Below are 18,225 nucleotides of genomic sequence, written 5' to 3'. Positions count from 1 at the left end.
AAAACTCCTCCCGTGAAGTTGGGGGTTAAATTCTCCGCCATTGGTACAGTGTCTCCCCTCTCTATCTGCAACCCTCGTTGTTTTCTCCCTGTCTGAATACAGTTACTTGAAAAACTTGAAGAAGGTTCCGGTATGTTTATCTAAGATCTATGTGACTGTAGCAGGGTTTGCTGGGCTAGTTCTCTAGTAAGCACAGTGAGGTGCGGGAAAGCGAAGGCTCGTAGCAGGTTACTGTAACAACACTTGCCCCTGGCTAGAGGGGATTTCGTCTTTGGCTGACTGCTAGCACGTTTGTCCAACAAATATTTGGACTGGCCAGAGACCCACTGTGGTGCTCCGTAGACTGTCGAAGTGCACACTGAGGTGTTGGGCTGACCCCTGTCCTCCTGCAGAGCCCGAGTTTGCTCCTCACGCACCAGGGCTGGCGAGACCGTCATGGCCGCCGGCTCCCCGCCGCCGGGTGCTGCCATCAATCAATTTAAATCAAGGATCCACAGCCAGTGCGACCAGGTTTGGGCACCACCCCCCGGCGTCTAGGCCCCTCCAACCCCACACGCACAAATCCTCACCATCCTATGAGGTGAGTAGCACCTGCCCCCCTTCGAACGGTGCAGACTGTTGTGTTACTAAAACATTTTTTACCACTGTTTGTTTATGCTTTACTTGAACCCTTCGACAGGTTTTCATAACACTGCCATTCACATGTCGTAACAGCTGTCACAAATGGCATAACAGATGTCATAAACTGTTATGCATCTTTTAGTTAGTTATGTCATGTGTATGACAGTGTTCTATCAGTCACATAACAAATGGTTCTCGTAATGTTGCCATTAATTTTGTTCTCTTACTGTGTGTAAGTCATCTGTGTGCAAGTATAAGTTCAAGCTCCTATGAAGCACAAAGTCAAACAGTATGTATTGGGCCAAACAACTGCTCACTGACTGCTATGATTTAGCCCCAGGTTTAGCTATGTGTGCTTATTCAGAATAATGCAGAACCTGGTTAGGTTTTTGTTCTTGGGTTTATTACTACCAACACATAAAATATACACATTAAACAGGCTCATAACTGATAATCAATATTAGTGCCCCACAAAAAGTAACTAGACCGTATTGTTGCTAGGCTGCAGTTGCATGTTTTTTGTATAAAAGCTGTATGTATGCATTTCTCAGAGCTGTGCACAGTCCTCCTAAGAGTTGGTGTTATTCGAGTCTGGATTTCCTACTGTCTAATTCTACAGACAAAGCAGAATTGTTTTTCCCAGAATGCCACTTGCCAGGAGATTTCTAAATGGAAGGGGTTGACCCTTCATCCCTGGAGTAGTCTGATAAAGCTCATATTTACAGATAATCTACTGGCTGCAGTGGATTATGTAGAGTGTAATAGTTGTGAATGATTGAGTTGACAGGCTTTATGGTCACGATAAATAGATACCTTTGGGCTTCTTGCTTATTCATAAGGTATATTTAGAATGCTGTGGTATTTACCCATCCTTATCTGTGGTAAATGAGTTCATGAGTGGCAAAGAAAGCATTTTACGATCCCAAAAATGGAGCAAACCACACTCACATCACAGATAGTCATTCAAGTCATTTTTTTTTTACAATGGAGGCCTTATTTGTACCTTTCTCTCGAATAATGCACATTCTCTTGGTTGTGCTCCAGGTTGTGGCTGCAAGAGAGGATGGAAGAGCAGCTGGCAAACCGAAAGTCTTCATCGTCAGACACAGGTAGCTGAGCCACCAGAACCCCATGGGGGCAATGGAAGTACTCTGTGGTGATCAGCCCTTCCATATCTCCATCCGGGCCTGCTGACCAGGCAATCTCCATTTATCCTCTGCAGCTATGATCCATACCACGGCCCCAACCACAGCCCAGAGGTCGAGCTTCCTCTTAAAGCTGGAGAGTACATCTGTGTCTCTGGAGACATGGACGAGGATGGCTTCTATGAAGGTTGTTGTCGTCGTTTCTTTTCTTTGGTTCAGTACATGCTCTTATCTACATAAACTTGTGGATAAGATGCCCACGAGGCATAATAGATAAGGGTATAGTGTCCCTGCTGAAAATTCTAAGCTGTTTTGGTTAGCTTAAGCTGTGTTTTTTCGACACTTCTAGTTTGTCATAGCTGATCTGCAGCTGGTCAAAGCTGCTCTCTAGCTAGACAATGCTAGTCAAGTAAGCTGGTGGCCAACTGGTGGACTAGCTGGCTATATTGGCTAGTCAGCTGGTGAACAGCTGCTTGAACAGTGTCAAAAATACTTAAACCCGCTTAGGTTGGTTGAAGCAGGAATTTTCAGCAGGGATATCATCAGATACAAAAACCATGGCATGGACACAGAATAAGAATACAACATTGAGTAGCAGTGAAGTATAAAATGGCAACAGGTGTGTAGTGTATGTATAAACTCATGTGAGGTGTATGTGACATGGTCGCCTGCCAGGCCCATAATAGGATCTTTTCCGCTCCTTCCTTCAGGTGAACTGATGGATGGAAGGAGGGGGCTGGTCCCATCCAATTTCGTGGAGCTGGTTTCCACCGACAACATTGTGGGCCCTCCTCGATTGCCGGCCCGCGACCTCTCATACAACCGCCCGCAGCTCTGCCCCGAAAGCCAGGAGAGGAGCGACCCGCCCACCCCCGTGGAGGCGGCCCCCGGCCCGATGACCAACGGCCTGGACGCAGAGGAGCCGGCGGCGGACACCGTGCCTTACCCGCGGCGGCTGAGCCTGATCCGGCAGCTGGCCAAGAGCGTGGTGATCGGCTGGGACCCGCCGCTGGTGCCGGCCGGCTGGGGGAACGTGTGGAGCTACAACGTGTTCGTGGACGAGGAGCTCCGGCTCAACGTGCCCTTCGGCTCGCAGACCAAGGCCGTGCTGGAGCGCCTCGACGTCAGCCTGAAGGCCTACCGCGTGTCCGTGCAGAGCGTGACCGAGAGGGGCGACTCCGACCGCCTCAGCTGCACCTTCCTGGTGGGCCGGGATGTCTGCATGGCCCCCACCCGGCTGAGGGTGGAGCAGGTCACCTCCGGCTCGGCCCTACTGGCGTGGTTGCCCAGCAACAGCAACTACGCGCACACCGTGTCTTTGAACGACGGGGAGTGCTGGCTGGTCAAGCCGGGCGGATACTCGCTGTCCCTCAGCGACCTGAGGCCCCACCAGCTCTACAGGGCCAAAGTGGAGGCCAGGACGCAGTGCACTCCTTGGGAGCTCTCCCTGTATGGCCGACAGCACAAAAGCAGCACTGTGACGTTCACCACCCTGGCATCGGGTGAGAGAGCTTGCTCTACTGGTCTGGAGTCCACACCCTTCTGGTGTGAGGACGACCCAAGTTTCTGAATTCCCATTCAGAAAACCAAGTGAAGACCATTGTGGTCTGGTTGCCCCTTTGTCCAGTTTTTGTGATTTCAGCTACTTTACCACTGCAGTTTGAATAGATTGTTTTGTGTTTACAAACATTAATGATTGTGATTAATCAATCCTTAATTAGAGAGCTGTGTGTCTTATCTGGTATGCAAGGTACAGATGCCATTATGCAGGGTATTTTGTCTTGGTGCCAGGGTATTCTTTGTGCTGCAATAATAATGAATATGCTTCTCAGTGCACCCTAGCCTGTTATGCTAACCAACCGTGTTGCTAGCAGTGCTGCTTGTGTGTGACTACTGTACAAGCTGGAATGGGAAATTAATTTTGAACCTGCTGCCTTTGCTATCATATAGCAAAGGATCCATCTTTTCATTTTTGCATACCACTCACCAAACAAAAGATTGGTCCTTGCGGCTAAATCGTCTCTAGGCTCCCGGGAGCCAACTGGCGATCAAGCTCACTCACTAAAACTGTCTACTCTGTGAAAGGCGTACTGTTCAAAAGGCTGAATTTGAGGTCCCCTCCTCTTCTGTCCGAAGGGCCTCCTGCTGCCCCCCTGAATGTGCAGCTGGAGACGGGGCCCGGCCCGGGCATCGCCCTGGTGAGCTGGCTGCCGGTCGCTGTCGACGCTGCCGGCATGTCAAACGGTGTCCCGGTGACCGGCTACGCCATCTACGCAGACAAGAGGAAAGTAAGAAACTCACTCAGCTTCATTTTCTTGCAGCCGCAGTGCAGTGTTTTTCTTCTTCTATTCCTGCGGGGAATATGCGATTTATGTAATTACAGTCCATCCCTTCACGACTTTATTGGGAAAAACAAAGTTTCTTTAAGAATAATGCTTCAGAGTGGGTTGTAGTTTGTCTATACGAGGGCTAGCCAAGCCTTTTCCTGAAGATCTACCAGCTTTTCAACCCTAAATTAGCACACGTGATTCTACTGTGAAAACCTACAGGACAGCCCTGGTCAGTACTATTCTTCATGTACTGTGCCATAGGAGATGATGGATGGGGATGTGCAGTCAACTGATTGTCTTTTGTATGTAGGTGTACTTGCCATAACGATGACACCACCTTTCAAAACAAAACTTCATTGCCGTAGAGGAACTTCGTGCCTCTGAAGGATTCATTTTCATTTTTCCGAGATAGCTCTCAGTGCTCTTCTCCAGTTCAGCGACAGTAGGCTCTGACAGCGGTTGTTGCTGCTTGTTCCCAAGGTCCTGGAGGTGTCCTCTTCGACAGCGGGCAGTGCGCTGATGGGCCCAGCCCAGATCCAAACGCTGTGGACCGCCCAAGAGCTGACGGTGCGGACAATGTCGCCCCAGGGGGAGTCCACCGACTCAGTGCCTGTCCCCATCCTGCCGAACCTCACGGCCGTCACAGTGGGAGTGACTCTCACCCGCCCGCCAGGAGCCGTCTCCCTGGCAACGGGCCCACCCCTGGATCTCTCTGCTGCCAAAATGTCCACGCTGCCCCACAACCCACCAGCAGATGCCCCAGCCCCTCTTGTGAGGACGTCCAGCGGTGCTGACAGAGTCATGTCTGCAGACAGTGCCAGTGCTCTACGGCCACAGGTACAGAGTCTGTTTGCTAGTGTGAGTGTGCTGCTGTTTACAGTCTGCTGCGTCTGCTGGTGGAGCTTTTGCTTCATTCCTTTAATCATGACTTACACTGCAGAAACCAAACGTGTATCTCAACAAGTAGTTTAGTCTTATGGTCAGACTTAAAATCTTATTTCAATTACTCTTTACTAAATAAGACAAAATAATACAAAGTTCCCTCCATCAGGAAGAACATTTACCGAAACTCATTTATTCCCACTGCCATCAGAATCTTAAACAATCAATAACAACCCCCCCTCACCCACCCTCTTTTATTGATTTGATTGATTGCACTAGTCACTTTCCACTTGTTGCAGGAATGCTGTTTTGTGTCTCTGATTGATGACCCACGCTGGAGATGATTTTCTGTCATGTCAGACAATAAAGTTTTTCTGATTCTGATTCTGATTCTGAATGTCAATGAGGTGAGTCAGTTTGACTAATTTCAAGGGTCACTCATGCGGTGAAAAATTTCACCAGTCAAATAACAGTAAACAGTGACTCAAAGCGAGTAATATGTTCTACTTAATATACAAAAAAAAAAGATTTTATATGTAAGTCTTCTTGCAGGACTATAACACGTAGACAGACGTTTTTGCAGTGTAAAACCCACTTATTTCAGTAGGGCTTAAACCCACTTAGGGCACAATCACTCTGTACTCTCTGCGCAGCACATTTTTAAAGACCACTGGTTTTTTCTTTTTTGGAATTTACAGCGTGAGCTGTAATAATAGCAATCTTCCTCTTTTCAACATGCGCATTTGCCTTGCGTAGAAATGCTTGAGACGGGAGGCCTAGTTAGTCATTCGTATTCATTGTGTAGGTGTTGATTGATGCATCTTAAGAGAATATTAACATGGTACTTCAGGTAAGACACCTTCTCGCAAACGTGCAGGTTGTGGCAATTTTCATTTGAAGTGTGACTGATTTAACGTCTGAACACACACACACCGATCACTTGATTAGGAAAAACGTAGGTGTAATAGTTCTGTATTACACCAACTTATTCATGCAATTATCTAATCAGCCAATTGTGTGGCAGCAGTGCAATGCATACAGTCATATAGATACGGGTCAGGAGCTTCAGTTAATGTCAGAATGGGGAAATTCTTTTATCTTTTGGAATCATTGTTGGTGGCAGGCAGGGTGGTTTGAGTATCTCAGAAACTGCTGATCTCCTGGGATTTTCATGCACATTAGTCTCTAGAGTTTGTAAAGAATGGTGCAAAAAAACAAAAAAAATCCAGTGAGCAGCAGTTCTGCAGACAGAAACGCCTTAATGAGAGACGTCAGAGGAGAATGGCCAGACTAGTCAATGCTGACAGGATGGTGACAGTAATGCAAATAACCACACATTACAACAGTGGTATGCAGAAGAATATCTCTGAACACACAACGCATCATAACTCTTAAGTGGATAGCCTACAGCAGTCGGAGGTGTCTAAAAAAATGAGTCTAATAGATACCTATTAAAGTGCTTGGTGAGTGTATATGCAGCGAGTACTTGTTGTGCTGTGCTGGTCTAATTGCTCCTCAGCTGTTACCCCAGACCTAGTCTGACTGAACGTCAGGTCTTGTGGGAAATTGTTGCCACAGATGCTTTGATTGCAGTTTTGTATATGACATGCAGGGTGCACATAAGGCCAACTTTTAATTCTGTAAAGCTGTGCAAAGCCACCACACTGGTCTTTTATTTAAACTGTCTACAGCTGTTAACTTTTTAACTGACAGTAGTCAATCGATGCTGCTGCCTAAGATAATACAATTTGATTGAAGCTCACACTTATGTCCTAAAGAAATAGGACAATTTATCATACAATTCAATTGTGGCGCTTATGCTATGATGTATAAAGTCCATTTTCATAGCATCATCAGAATTCAGTTTTTGGATTTGCTCAAGAAATGGATGTGTTCTCAGTATTATGAAATGCAGTTTTTTCTTTCTTGTTATTATGATGATGGCAGTGATGAGGATTTGTGGATGTAGTTTTACAGGGCATTATAATATTGGAGGAGATTTACATGTTTAAAGTTCTAAAATTATTATTCATTCAGTGATGCAAGGCAAATAAAATCGCCCCTGATTTTGGGACAAAAGATTAAGGCTCTCATGGGTAAACACAATTTGCCTTAAACATGTATGGATACCCATTTTCATTTATTTTAAATCATTGTCAGGTTGTGTTGCACAGTCAGTAAATCCAGGAATGCATCTTAGAGGAAAGAGATATCTGGTGCTTGGCTCTGAAAAAGCTCTGACGCTTTGCAGAACAGTTCAGGACAGCTGCCTGAGCCTTGAGCATATTCTGTCGGATATTGTGCTGGATCCATCCTTTGGAATAAACCTTGCTGTCCACTTAATGCCTGTGCTATGCCTCTACAGGTTATTTTAATACATGCCTTACAGCTAAATACTGTATTTATTTTAGACAGTCCTGTCTGTTATTACAATTTTTTAGATTTTGTTTTAGAATCATACTCAGTTGCAGGGCACAGTTGGGACAAATGCATTTCAAAGCTGCTGCAGCACAAAGAAGCCACTGCTAAAATGAAGAGCTATTAGGATTAGCGCAAATTCAGCCAGCGCTAATTTTAAGCCTGGCTAAATGGGACATGTAACTCGAAAACGCTGGTGCTATAACTGCCGACACTGATGACTTCACAAGGAATATTACAGCTTGTCATGTAACCATGAAGTCTTATTTAACTGCAGGTTCTAAAACGAGAGCTATTTGCCGTAACCAAAATCAAACAAAAAATTGATGTCACATCTGTAATAAATATATTCCAATCTATCCACTGTAACTTTAGAATTGTATCTTCTAATTCCTAACTTCAGAAAATGTCTCACTTAGCTGACTGTGATCCTAACAGTGACCAGACCTCAATCAGCATGATATCGTATTGCTTTTCTGAGTGAACCTGTTACATATTACAAATGTGCCGGGAAACTCTGTAAGACACACAAGGAGGTGGAGCAACACAAATTAACCATAAGCAAATGTACAGTATTAACAAACCAAACAGGTGAAGGCCCTGCCAGACATGAGGGCCAAACTGTGAGGTGGAAAGCAGCTCAGCCTGACAGACTGTGATGGTTTTGCACACAAGTTGGGGCTACGCTGAGCACAAGTTCCCCAAAAGAGGCACCTTACAGCCGTAACGCTGAAATTGGTGGATGCTGCTGCCCAGGCTATAGACTAGCTACTAATGATAACTGAATACAAACACAAGTCACGTCAGTTAAATAGCTCGCTAAAGGGCTTGTGCGGAAAACGACTACTAAAGCAGATGTATTACTTATCATATTAGACCACGGTTTTCTTAACTCACCATGGCACACGGTAGTCGTTCTACTGCCTGGAAAGTTGTGTCAACTCCTCATTTATTCTTTCTGCTGAAAAACAACAATGAATTGTTCTTTACAGAGGCAAAATATTAAGTAATTAATTCTCAGCCGATATGTACGAGAAATTACATGATGAGTGGATGTACCTTTGGCAAAAGGGTCACTTTCAAGATTGTGTGCATTTCTCTGCAGGCCGGTTTGACCTTGCCCTCCATGGCTGCCCAATTGTTAGAGGCCGTAGGCACAGAGAGCGTGGGGATGAAGATTCCCACCATCTCTGTCTCAGAGTTTCCGGAACATGAGGACTCCCATGCTGAGCCCAGCCCTCCCACTGGCCCCAACCCCGAGTCAGCTCAGGAGGAGGTCCCGGAGATGGGCCTCCAGGACCCTGCAGACAGCCTTCCCCAAATCCCCATGCACCCCCGCTGCTCACTCCTAGAGTTGGAGAGGATGGGAGCTCCAGGCTGAGCCCCTGGGTGGGGTCTGTGAATGATAGGCCTCAGTCCACACTAGGGCCCCAAAACACAGACAGCCAGGACAACAGCTACCTGAAGAAACCCCAGATCATTGCCGCTGGTGGGGGGACAGGGGGGGACGGAACGTGCAGCATTAAGCGATGGAAACTTTTACACGTATGCTTCAGTCTGACTCAGACCTACCCTCTCTTCTAATGAGTCACATCCTGCCTGATCATGAGATCAGATTCTCAGAAAAAGCAGGGGGGTGGGGTGAGGGTGAACAGATAGGACAGGTGTCTGAATTTGTTAGCCAGGGGTGCTAAGATTATAATCAGAATGATTCTGGGACTTGTATCACAAATCATGATTTCTGTGTTAGCTGGATAACTGTTCTTGGTGTTATATAGTGCAGTTTTCCAGTTAATGCAGTAATCCTGCTTTGTGATACAGGCCCCTGGTATCATATATGATGCATGTAATGTACTGTGAAGTTGTTACATGAGCTGTAATCCTCTGGTAGCATTGCTCCTTTATATTATCTGTGGCTGATACACTATTCTGCTTTGTGCTTTGAGGTCTACATCAGTGCAAGCTCATTTGCGCTTTGAGGTCTACGTCAGTGCAAGCTCATTTATGCTTTGAGGTCTACATCAGTGCAAGCTCATTTGTCCTTTGAGGTCTACATCAGTGCAAGCTCATTTGTGCTTTGAGGTCTACATCAGTGCAAGCTCATTTGTGCTTTGAGGTCTACATCAGTGCAAGCTCATTTGTGCTTTGAGGTCTACATCAGTGCAAGCTCATTTGTGCTTTGAGGTCTACATCAGTGCAAGCTCATTTGTGCTTTGAGGTCTACATCAGTGCAAGCTCATTTGTGCTTTGAGGTCTACATCAGTGCAAGCTCATTTGTGCTTTGAGGTCTACATCAGTGCAAGCTCATTTGTGCTTTGAGGTCTACATCAGTGCAAGCTCATTTGTGCTTTGAGGTCTACATCAGTGCAAGCTCATTTGTGCTTTGAGGTCTACATCAGTGCAAGCTCATTTGTGCTTTGAGGTCTACATCAGTGCAAGCTCATTTGTGCTTTGAGGTCTACATCAGTGCAAGCTCATTTGTGCTTTGAGGTCTACATCAGTGCAAGCTCATTTGTGCTTTGAGGTCTACATCAGTGCAAGCTCATTTGTGCTTTGAGGTCTACATCAGTGCAAGCTCATTTGTGCTTTGAGGTCTACGTCAGTGCAAGCTCATTTGTGCTTTGAGGTCTACGTCAGTGCAAGCTCATTTGTGCTTTGAGGTCTACGTCAGTGCAAGCTCATTTGTGCTTTGAGGTCTACGTCAGTGCAAGCTCATTTGTGCTTTGAGGTCTACGTCAGTGCAAGCTCATTTGTGCTTTGAGGTCTACGTCAGTGCAAGCTCATTTGTGCTTTGAGGTCTACGTCAGTGCAAGCTCATTTGTGCTTTGAGGTCTACGTCAGTGCAAGCTCATTTGTGCTTTGAGGTCTACGTCAGTGCAAGCTCATTTGTGCTTTGAGGTCTACGTCAGTGCAAGCTCATTTGTGCTTTGAGGTCTACGTCAGTGCAAGCTCATTTGTGCTTTGAGGTCTACGTCAGTGCAAGCTCATTTGTGCTTTGAGGTCTACGTCAGTGCAAGCTCATTTGTGCTTTGAGGTCTACGTCAGTGCAAGCTCATTTGTGCTTTGAGGTCTACATCAGTGCAAGCTCATTTGTGCTTTGAGGTCTACGTCAGTGCAAGCTCATTTTTGCTTTGAGGTCTACATCAGTGCAAGCTCATTTGTGCTTTGAGGTCTACATCAGTGCAAGCTTATTTGTGCTTTGAGGTCTACATCAGTGCAAGCTCATTTGTGCTTTGAGGTCCACATCAGTGCAAGCTCATTTGTGCTTTGCGTACACAAACTCGTCAGACTCATCTTTACTTTTTAAGCATGTTGCTTCAAACGAGAACTTATATGCTGTAGCCATTGAAAGCACTTCCCAGACGACCTTTCAAGTCTGGCACCATTCTGATTGGATGTGCTTCTTCATCCACAGCCTCAGTGATTCAGTTATATATTCCATCATATAACATGGGCACGCTATTCCAAATGTAGTCTATTGTCTATGATAACATGACAGACATGCAGTGGTCAGATGCAATGCATGCATGTATTATATTAGAGGATTATGGTAAATAGTTGCCATTTATATAGCGCCTTTAACCGAAGCGCTGTACAATTGTTGCTTCTCATTCACCTATTCATACACACACTCACACACCAACAGCGATTGGCTGCCATGTAAGGCACCAGCCAGCTCATTAGGAGCAATTGGGGGTTAGATATCTTGCTCCAGGACACATCAACACACCCAGGGCGGGATCGAACCGGCAACCCTCCGACTGCCAGGCTCTTACCTCCTGAGCCAATGTCGGCCCATTTATGTGTCATAAATTGTGATTAGATATATCAGCCAGACATACACTCACCGAGCACTTTATTAGGTATTTATTAGACTTATTTTTTAGACTTCTACTGCTGTAGCCTATCCACTTAGAGTTATGATGCGTTGTGTGTTCAGAGCTGCTCTTCTGCATAACCCTGTTGTAATGTGTGGTTATTTGCGTTACTGTCACCTTCCTGTCAGTTCTGACCAGTCTGGCCATTCTCCTCAGACGTGTCTCATTATCAAGGCGAACTATGAGAAAATACAAACATAGTTTGTGTATGGTTTGAGTAGAAAGCAAGCTACACATACAGTGCAGTGCAGTTTTCAAGCTTGTTGAGCAACATTGTCGAATCAATATTTAATATTACAGTACTACAATTAAACATGGCTGGATTCCTGTGGAATTTGCAAATCAATATATTCATGAGAAATGTTAAACACAATAATTTGAATGCCCACTATATTTGTTACATTTGGATTTCCATGAAGAACTGTATAAATAAAGCCATTTAATGCCTGCCTTGCAGCCACTGATCATTTCATTCAGCCCCACTTTGTTATATTTAATGATAATTGATCTGATGTGATGATTACAGCTTATTTTTCAATTAATCTGAATAGGAGACCCAAAATGGCCGCTGCCTGAGTGGGGTGGGGGTGAGCTCTGAACTGTCCAACCTCCCAGAAGAGGAGGAGGGCCTCTACTCTGACGCCCAAAGAGACGAGCCTCATGAGAGCACCAAAGAAGATGGCAAGGTAAGCATGAGTCTTGATTTGCTGGCATTATGTGAATATTAAACACTCACTGAGCACTTTATTAGGACTTATTTTTTAGACTTATTTTTACTGCTGTAGCCCATCCTCTTAGAGTTATGATGTGTTAAGATACTCTTCTGCATACCACTGTCACCTTCCTGTCAGCTTTGACTAGTCTGGCCAATCTCCTCCTAGTTGGTTCAGATGGTGGAGAAAGCTGCCAGACAGATTAAGTAGGCCCAAGCATGTAGTGAGGGTTTGCTAGGAACGCCCAGCAGAGTATGCTGTATAGAAGGATTTCAACTCCATACCAGGATAAGGTTAGGGTCCGAATGGACCCAATTCAAACCCACTTGTGGAGGTAGCTGCTAGGGGTTATGGTCGGTCCTGGCAGCAACCCAAGGACCCGTTGGTGGACTCTAGCAGTGAGGGAGGCTGTGAAACTGAAGAAGGAGGCTTTTTGGGCCTGGTCTCCTGATTCAGCCCGCAGGTACTAGCAGGCAAAAGAGGCCGCAGCTGTTGCAGATGTCGAAGCAAAAGCCAGGCATGGGAGGGGTTTGGAGAGCCCCTGGAGAATAACTTTTGGGCAGCCACAAAATGGCTCTGCAAAACCGTGCAACATCTCAGGAGGGGAAGGCAGGCTGTTCCTTAGCAAGGACACTGTAACTCCTTAACCTTAACCTTAACCCGGGATAATGTCGGAGGATAACCGGGGAAAGTCACTGGAGTGGTTGGAGAGCTCCTCAGTGGCAGAGCACCTGGGGTGGATGAGATCTGTATGGAAATGTTGAAGGCTCTGGATGTTGTGGGAATGTCATGGCTGACACGAAATTCTCAATGCCGTGTAGAGGTCTGAAACAGTACCTTTGTGGCGGACTGGGATGGTGGTCTCAATCTTTTGCAGGGGATATAGCAATTACTAGGGATTTACCAATTACCGGCCTCCTTGGGACTGTCTTTGCCATAGTGCTGGAAAAGAGGCTCTGACCAATCGTCGAATCTCAGTTTCACGAGGAACAATGCAGGTGGAGCAGCTTTTCACCCTCCCACAGATATTTGAGGGGGAATGAGAATTTGCACTTGTGTTGTGGCTCTGGAGAAGGTGCATGACCATGTTCCTCAGGGAGGTGGGGTGTACTGGGCAGGGGCCGAAAGAGAAAAATCGTGAATGCAAATAACCGAGTGGAAAAGGGCTCCGTGGCTGGGTGGCTGAGCATACTGTCCTTTACAGGTGAGGAGCTCAGACATCCGGGAAGACCTCACAGTAGAGCTGTTGCTCCTCCACAGTGAGGGCAGCCAGTTGAGGTTTTTTGGCCGTCTCATCAGGATGCCCCCAGGGCGCCTCCATCTGGGAGTGTTCCACAATTGAGGCTCAGGGGCAGACCTAGGGCATGCTGGAAGGAATATATCTGGGCTGCTCTGCTTTTCCCACGGCGACCCTGACGTGGACTATGTGGTGAAAAAGTGGATAGATGGATGTGATGTTTAAGGGTCTTGTTTAATTGCAAATTATCTACAGTTGACAGGGCAACGCAGATAATACCACATGATGGGATCAGGATGATTTTGGAATACAGTTGGAATACAATTCAGAGAAATGTGTACTGTGAAATAGATCAGAGAGGATGTTTGTGTGTATTAACACCTGAAATGTAACAAAAACGGGTATGTTTCTCCATTTTTCCTTTGTCTTATTGTCTTAATGAAATGAAATTGATTTGTCTTAATGCTGTATTCTCCTTCTTCCCCGGTGCCTGGCAGACAGAACCGTGGGAGACGGACAGTGACGAGGAGGTTCTGGCGAGGATACTGAGGGCGCAGGTGCCTGTCAATCAGGAGCTCTTCAGCATTCCCGAGGTGACCGAGGAGGAAGATAGCTGCCAGGAAACTGAAGAGCGACAGCTGCGGAAATCTGAGCAGGAAAAGCCTGCCATCACAAAGAGTCCAGCCCCCTGCTCCACAATCCCAAATAGCTTCGCACTCTGTTCCACCACCCATCTATCCAAGACTTTCAATGACCCCATCTACCGCTTACCCATTCTGGACAGCCCCACACATTGCTCCACGGTGGAGAGCAGCCCTGCCAGTCAATCCAAGACTTCTGACGACACTGTTCACTGCTCACCAATCCAAAACATCACTGCACACTGCTCCACGATGGCGAACAGCCCCTCCCATCAGTCCAAGGCTTCCGATAACCCAATCTACCACTCAACGGTTCCGGTTAGCAGCACGCACTGCTCCACAATGGGGAATACCCCCACCCATCAATCCAAGACTTCCGATGACTATAGTTCAACATTTCTAGATAGCGCTATGCACTGCTACACAACGCCGAATAGCCCCACCCATCAATCCAAGACTTCTGACGGACCTGTCTACCACTCACAAATTCTGGATAGCACCGCGCACAGCTCAACTATGGCAATTAGCCGTATCCCTCAATCGAAGAGTTCCGGAGACCCTGTCTACTGCTCATCAAGTCCACTTAGTGCCACAAAGTCGAACAGCCCCACCCATCAATCAAAGAGTCTGGATAGCTCTGTCTACCATTCCACGATTCCAGATGACCCTTCCCACAGCCCCGCCCATTGTTCCAAAGTTTCATTTAGCTCCTCATACTCCATGATTCCAGATCACCCCACCCACCACTCTGCCCCTGTGACTCAGGAGAGGAGCATTTATGCCTCTGCCTGCGAAGCCCATTTTAGCAGCAAACAAAAGGGCACTGAGGACGGTAAACCCCACGAACACGTCGCTGCGGACCCGGACAGAGGAAACCCGCGCCAGACCCATGACCTCAGCGGGTACATGACCATCCCTCCACCCAAGAGCAAGCAGCGACACAGGGTCCACTATTCCGACGTCGTGGACACCATCACCTACCAGAGGGAGGAGTACGACTCAGACAGCAGCGTCTACGCCTCCAGCAAGGATCGGCAGCAACGGCAGAGGAGCCACAAGCCCCTGCACCAGAGGGGCCGCCCCGACACGAGCGGGGACCGGCTGCGGAGGGAGGTCCTTCTGCGCAGTCAGAGGGCCTCTGATAGGCAGCCGCCGGGCCAGTACCTCGGCGGTAAGACGGTGGTGAGGACCAGGGCCCCAGTGAGCTCGGGGATTGAGATCGACGTGGAGTACGGGACGGAGGACGACGATGAGGCCGTCCCCTACGACCCTGCGGGGGTGGTGGTGGAGCAGATGAGCTCGGAGTGGTGGGTGGAAGGTGGGAGCCCCAATGTTTTTCAGGCTCTCCGGCCCAAGAGAGAGCACCTGCCTTTTGAGACGGAGGCAGCCAATCTCCCGCCTGGTCACAGCAGCAGACGGGCTGGCCCTGGGATAGGGGGGAGGGGTCCTACTGGAGGAGGGGATTTAGTAGCCTGGAGGCAGGACTACCATACCCCTTCACCTCGTGCCAAACTGGACTGCAAGGCGAGGACCTACAGCACTGAGAGTAGAAACACAAGGGTGCGTTCTTTTAGCTTCTAGAGATTTATACTCTGTTAACTCTGTCAGCCAGACTGCACACTGTTCATAAACAGAATACACTGGGCTCATATGTTACCCAGTAGGTCAGGGGTTCCCAAACATTTTTCTGATGTGAACCCAAATGAATGTTTTAACAAACTTACACAACCCCAACCCTTCACTCACACACACAACCCCAACACCCCACCCACACACATCTTGTGCCTAACAACACCCTTTAGCTATAACTATATTGGAAATATACCACAACCTCTCTTGCCTCATTGCTTTATTGTAATTGGGTTGTTGTAATATTAAACATGCAGTGGCCTACATTCACCTATTTTAAAGAGACAAAAAGTACATTTGATCTTTTTAAAGATTTTAATGCGACCACATCCTGAAATCGGACGACCCAACGTGGGCTCCCGACCCACAGTTTGGGTACCCCTGCAGTAGATATAACCTACATTCAATGTACTAGTTTGCATGTTGTACCATGACTGGGAATAAACTCTGCATGCTACAGCTGAGAGTCCAGTGAGACTGCATAATTAGCTACTACGCTAACCTTCTGCTCGCACTTTGGCTCATAGTTTGTTCGCAAGTGAAGTTCTTCTTGTTCTTCAGGAGGCTGTCAGCCACCGAGGCCCACCACTGACCAGCAAACCAGCAAAGACGACCAGAGCAGAAGCTCAAAGGCTCAAAGGTCAGGCTGTTAATTCTACCACTCTTCTTGCTGCTGTCTTAATCCCCCTTTGGCAGGTTACAGTAAGATTACCACCCTGTTGGCCTAACTCCATTTGAGAGTAGGAAGTCTTAAATAATCCCAAATTAAACCCAAGGAGTGAGGTGGTAGAGGAGCCCAGATTAACCGGAGGGGAAAGTGGGTCTGTTCAGTCTAATACTCTGTTTTAGTCTTTATGACTTTTTTTCTCTTAAGTAGCTTGTTTTGAGTTACTGTTTACCACATGAGCAAGTCATTTTAAGTTACTGATTACCTCATCAGTGAGTCTTGAACCTGTCTCACTCACATCGTTGGTCTTATTCAGCAGAAAATACAAGACTATAAAATACGACTGACTTATGTTTTGGTTTTGGCTGACCTGTACTGAACTGCACCTGCACTTGCATGAACACAAGCACCCTGCTTCTGCCACAGTAGTAAGGGTAGGCCTTGCTTCAGATGCAGTATAAACACTTCCTAGCGGCCGACAGGGGATTAGGCTCAGGGAAGCTTAGCCTAATTACTCCTCTTGACGACACCAGGCCTCAGGTTAAAGCCGCGGAGCACGTGGGGCAGCTGGGCGCATGCTCTGTCCACGAGTGGCCCCTTTAAGGCAGGGGGTAGGGGGCAGAGCTGCCCCAGAGCTGTCAGGCAGGGAGAAGGGCGAGCGCCATGGACTTGATGTTTGAGCTGGACGTGTACCTGTACGCAGACGGAGTGAGGCTCGCCAGCCCTGAGTGCGCGGAGCCGGAGGGGCCCCCGTCCGGCGAGGACGGGGCGCGGATCTTCGTGGCGCTGTTCTCGTACGACCCCGCCGTCATGTCTCCCAATCCCGAAACGGCTGAGGAGGAACTACCCTTCACGGAGGGGCAAATTATCAAGGTACTGAAGGCTCGGTCCACGCAAGCACTGTACGGCAGGAGCTAGGACGACAGTGGTTGTGGAAGGGACCGTCAATTTGAAACAGCTCTATTACGTGCAGTTATCTGAGGAATACAAAGATATTAAGAGTGATTTAAAACATATATCAGCCTTGCCCATATTAGGATGAATTATAATTATAATTATAATTTTGAATTTTACATTGGGCTACATAAGACAATGAATGTTAATTCTTGTTTCCTGTTTCAATCTTAGGGTGTTATAATAGGTCTGTTGAACCTGTGCATCTTTTCTGTTAAACTGATATTAAAAAATGCAGAATTTTTTTTTTTTTGATAATCATTTGTTTCCAGTGACTAGACTAGAATGAAAACTTACTTGAAAATAGGCCTTTGATGGAAAAATTGGTTTATGGATACATAAATAAATGATGGTTAAATAAAAACAGTTAAACAAAAATTTCTTCCACCAAATAAACAAAAGAAATATTTGCATTATTACAATTGCGTTTCAAATTTGAGGAAAATTCAGGTCCAAGGGTTTATGTTTTTTGAAATACACCATACATTTCTAAAGCGATTTCAGCCACACATAATTGTTTGTATTTAGCATTTTTACAGAAGTGAGCAGAAACATTCTATTTTTGTGCCTAACCTAACGCCTAACGCCCGATTAAGAAACATGAGACTGTTTGCACCCATGTGCATCTAGGTGTATGGTGATAAAGACCGAGATGGCTTCTACAGAGGTGAGACAGGTGGGCACTTTGGCTACGTGCCGGGCAATATGGTGTCAGAGATCCAGGTGGATGATGCGGTGGCCAGGGCTCAGCTCTTCCAGAAGGGCTTCTTGTCTCCAGAGCCTTGCATTGATGATAAAGGTACAGTCCTGCCCATTTCTCCATTAATGTGCTGCATTTCCAACAGTCTAACAGCAGAAACTTGTGTCACTGTCACTGGAAAAAATAATAATCGCAGTGGGTGATGTCTATGGTTCACATATTTCAAACGGTCATTGCATGCAATGGAGAAGCAGCAAAGTACTAAGCATGTCTTATTTCATTTACAAGTACAATATGTCCCAAACATTATGGTGCCCTACTATGATTTTCACCCCAGTCTACGTCACATAGAACCTTCAGAGCAATATCCACTGTCAGGCAGACTAAACCCGTGATAGCTATATTCTTGA

General features: G+C 46.7%; 1 protein-coding gene across 1 annotated transcript in view; it reads left to right on the top strand.

Annotated features, from left to right (window-relative positions):
- LOC133107586 (peripheral-type benzodiazepine receptor-associated protein 1-like) overlaps window positions 1-18,225 on the top strand; it is a 30,919-nt gene that overhangs the window by 9,029 nt on the left and 3,665 nt on the right. Inside the window, exons 9-19 of the mRNA XM_061216572.1 lie at window positions 393-580; window positions 1,666-1,730; window positions 1,844-1,953; window positions 2,477-3,268; window positions 3,903-4,054; window positions 4,577-4,933; window positions 11,826-11,960; window positions 13,722-15,425; window positions 16,056-16,134; window positions 16,865-17,034; window positions 17,746-17,914. Of these exons, the coding sequence (XP_061072556.1) occupies window positions 393-580; window positions 1,666-1,730; window positions 1,844-1,953; window positions 2,477-3,268; window positions 3,903-4,054; window positions 4,577-4,933; window positions 11,826-11,960; window positions 13,722-15,425; window positions 16,056-16,134; window positions 16,865-17,034; window positions 17,746-17,914 (3,921 nt within the window). The remainder of the gene's footprint in view (window positions 1-392; window positions 581-1,665; window positions 1,731-1,843; window positions 1,954-2,476; window positions 3,269-3,902; window positions 4,055-4,576; window positions 4,934-11,825; window positions 11,961-13,721; window positions 15,426-16,055; window positions 16,135-16,864; window positions 17,035-17,745; window positions 17,915-18,225) is intronic.

Source organism: Conger conger, chromosome 13 (genome assembly GCF_963514075.1).
Source record: "Conger conger chromosome 13, fConCon1.1, whole genome shotgun sequence".
Taxonomy (NCBI): Eukaryota; Metazoa; Chordata; class Actinopteri; order Anguilliformes; family Congridae; genus Conger; species Conger conger.
Note: the sequence above shows the minus strand (reverse complement) of the source record. Positions and strands in the feature narration are given on the sequence as shown.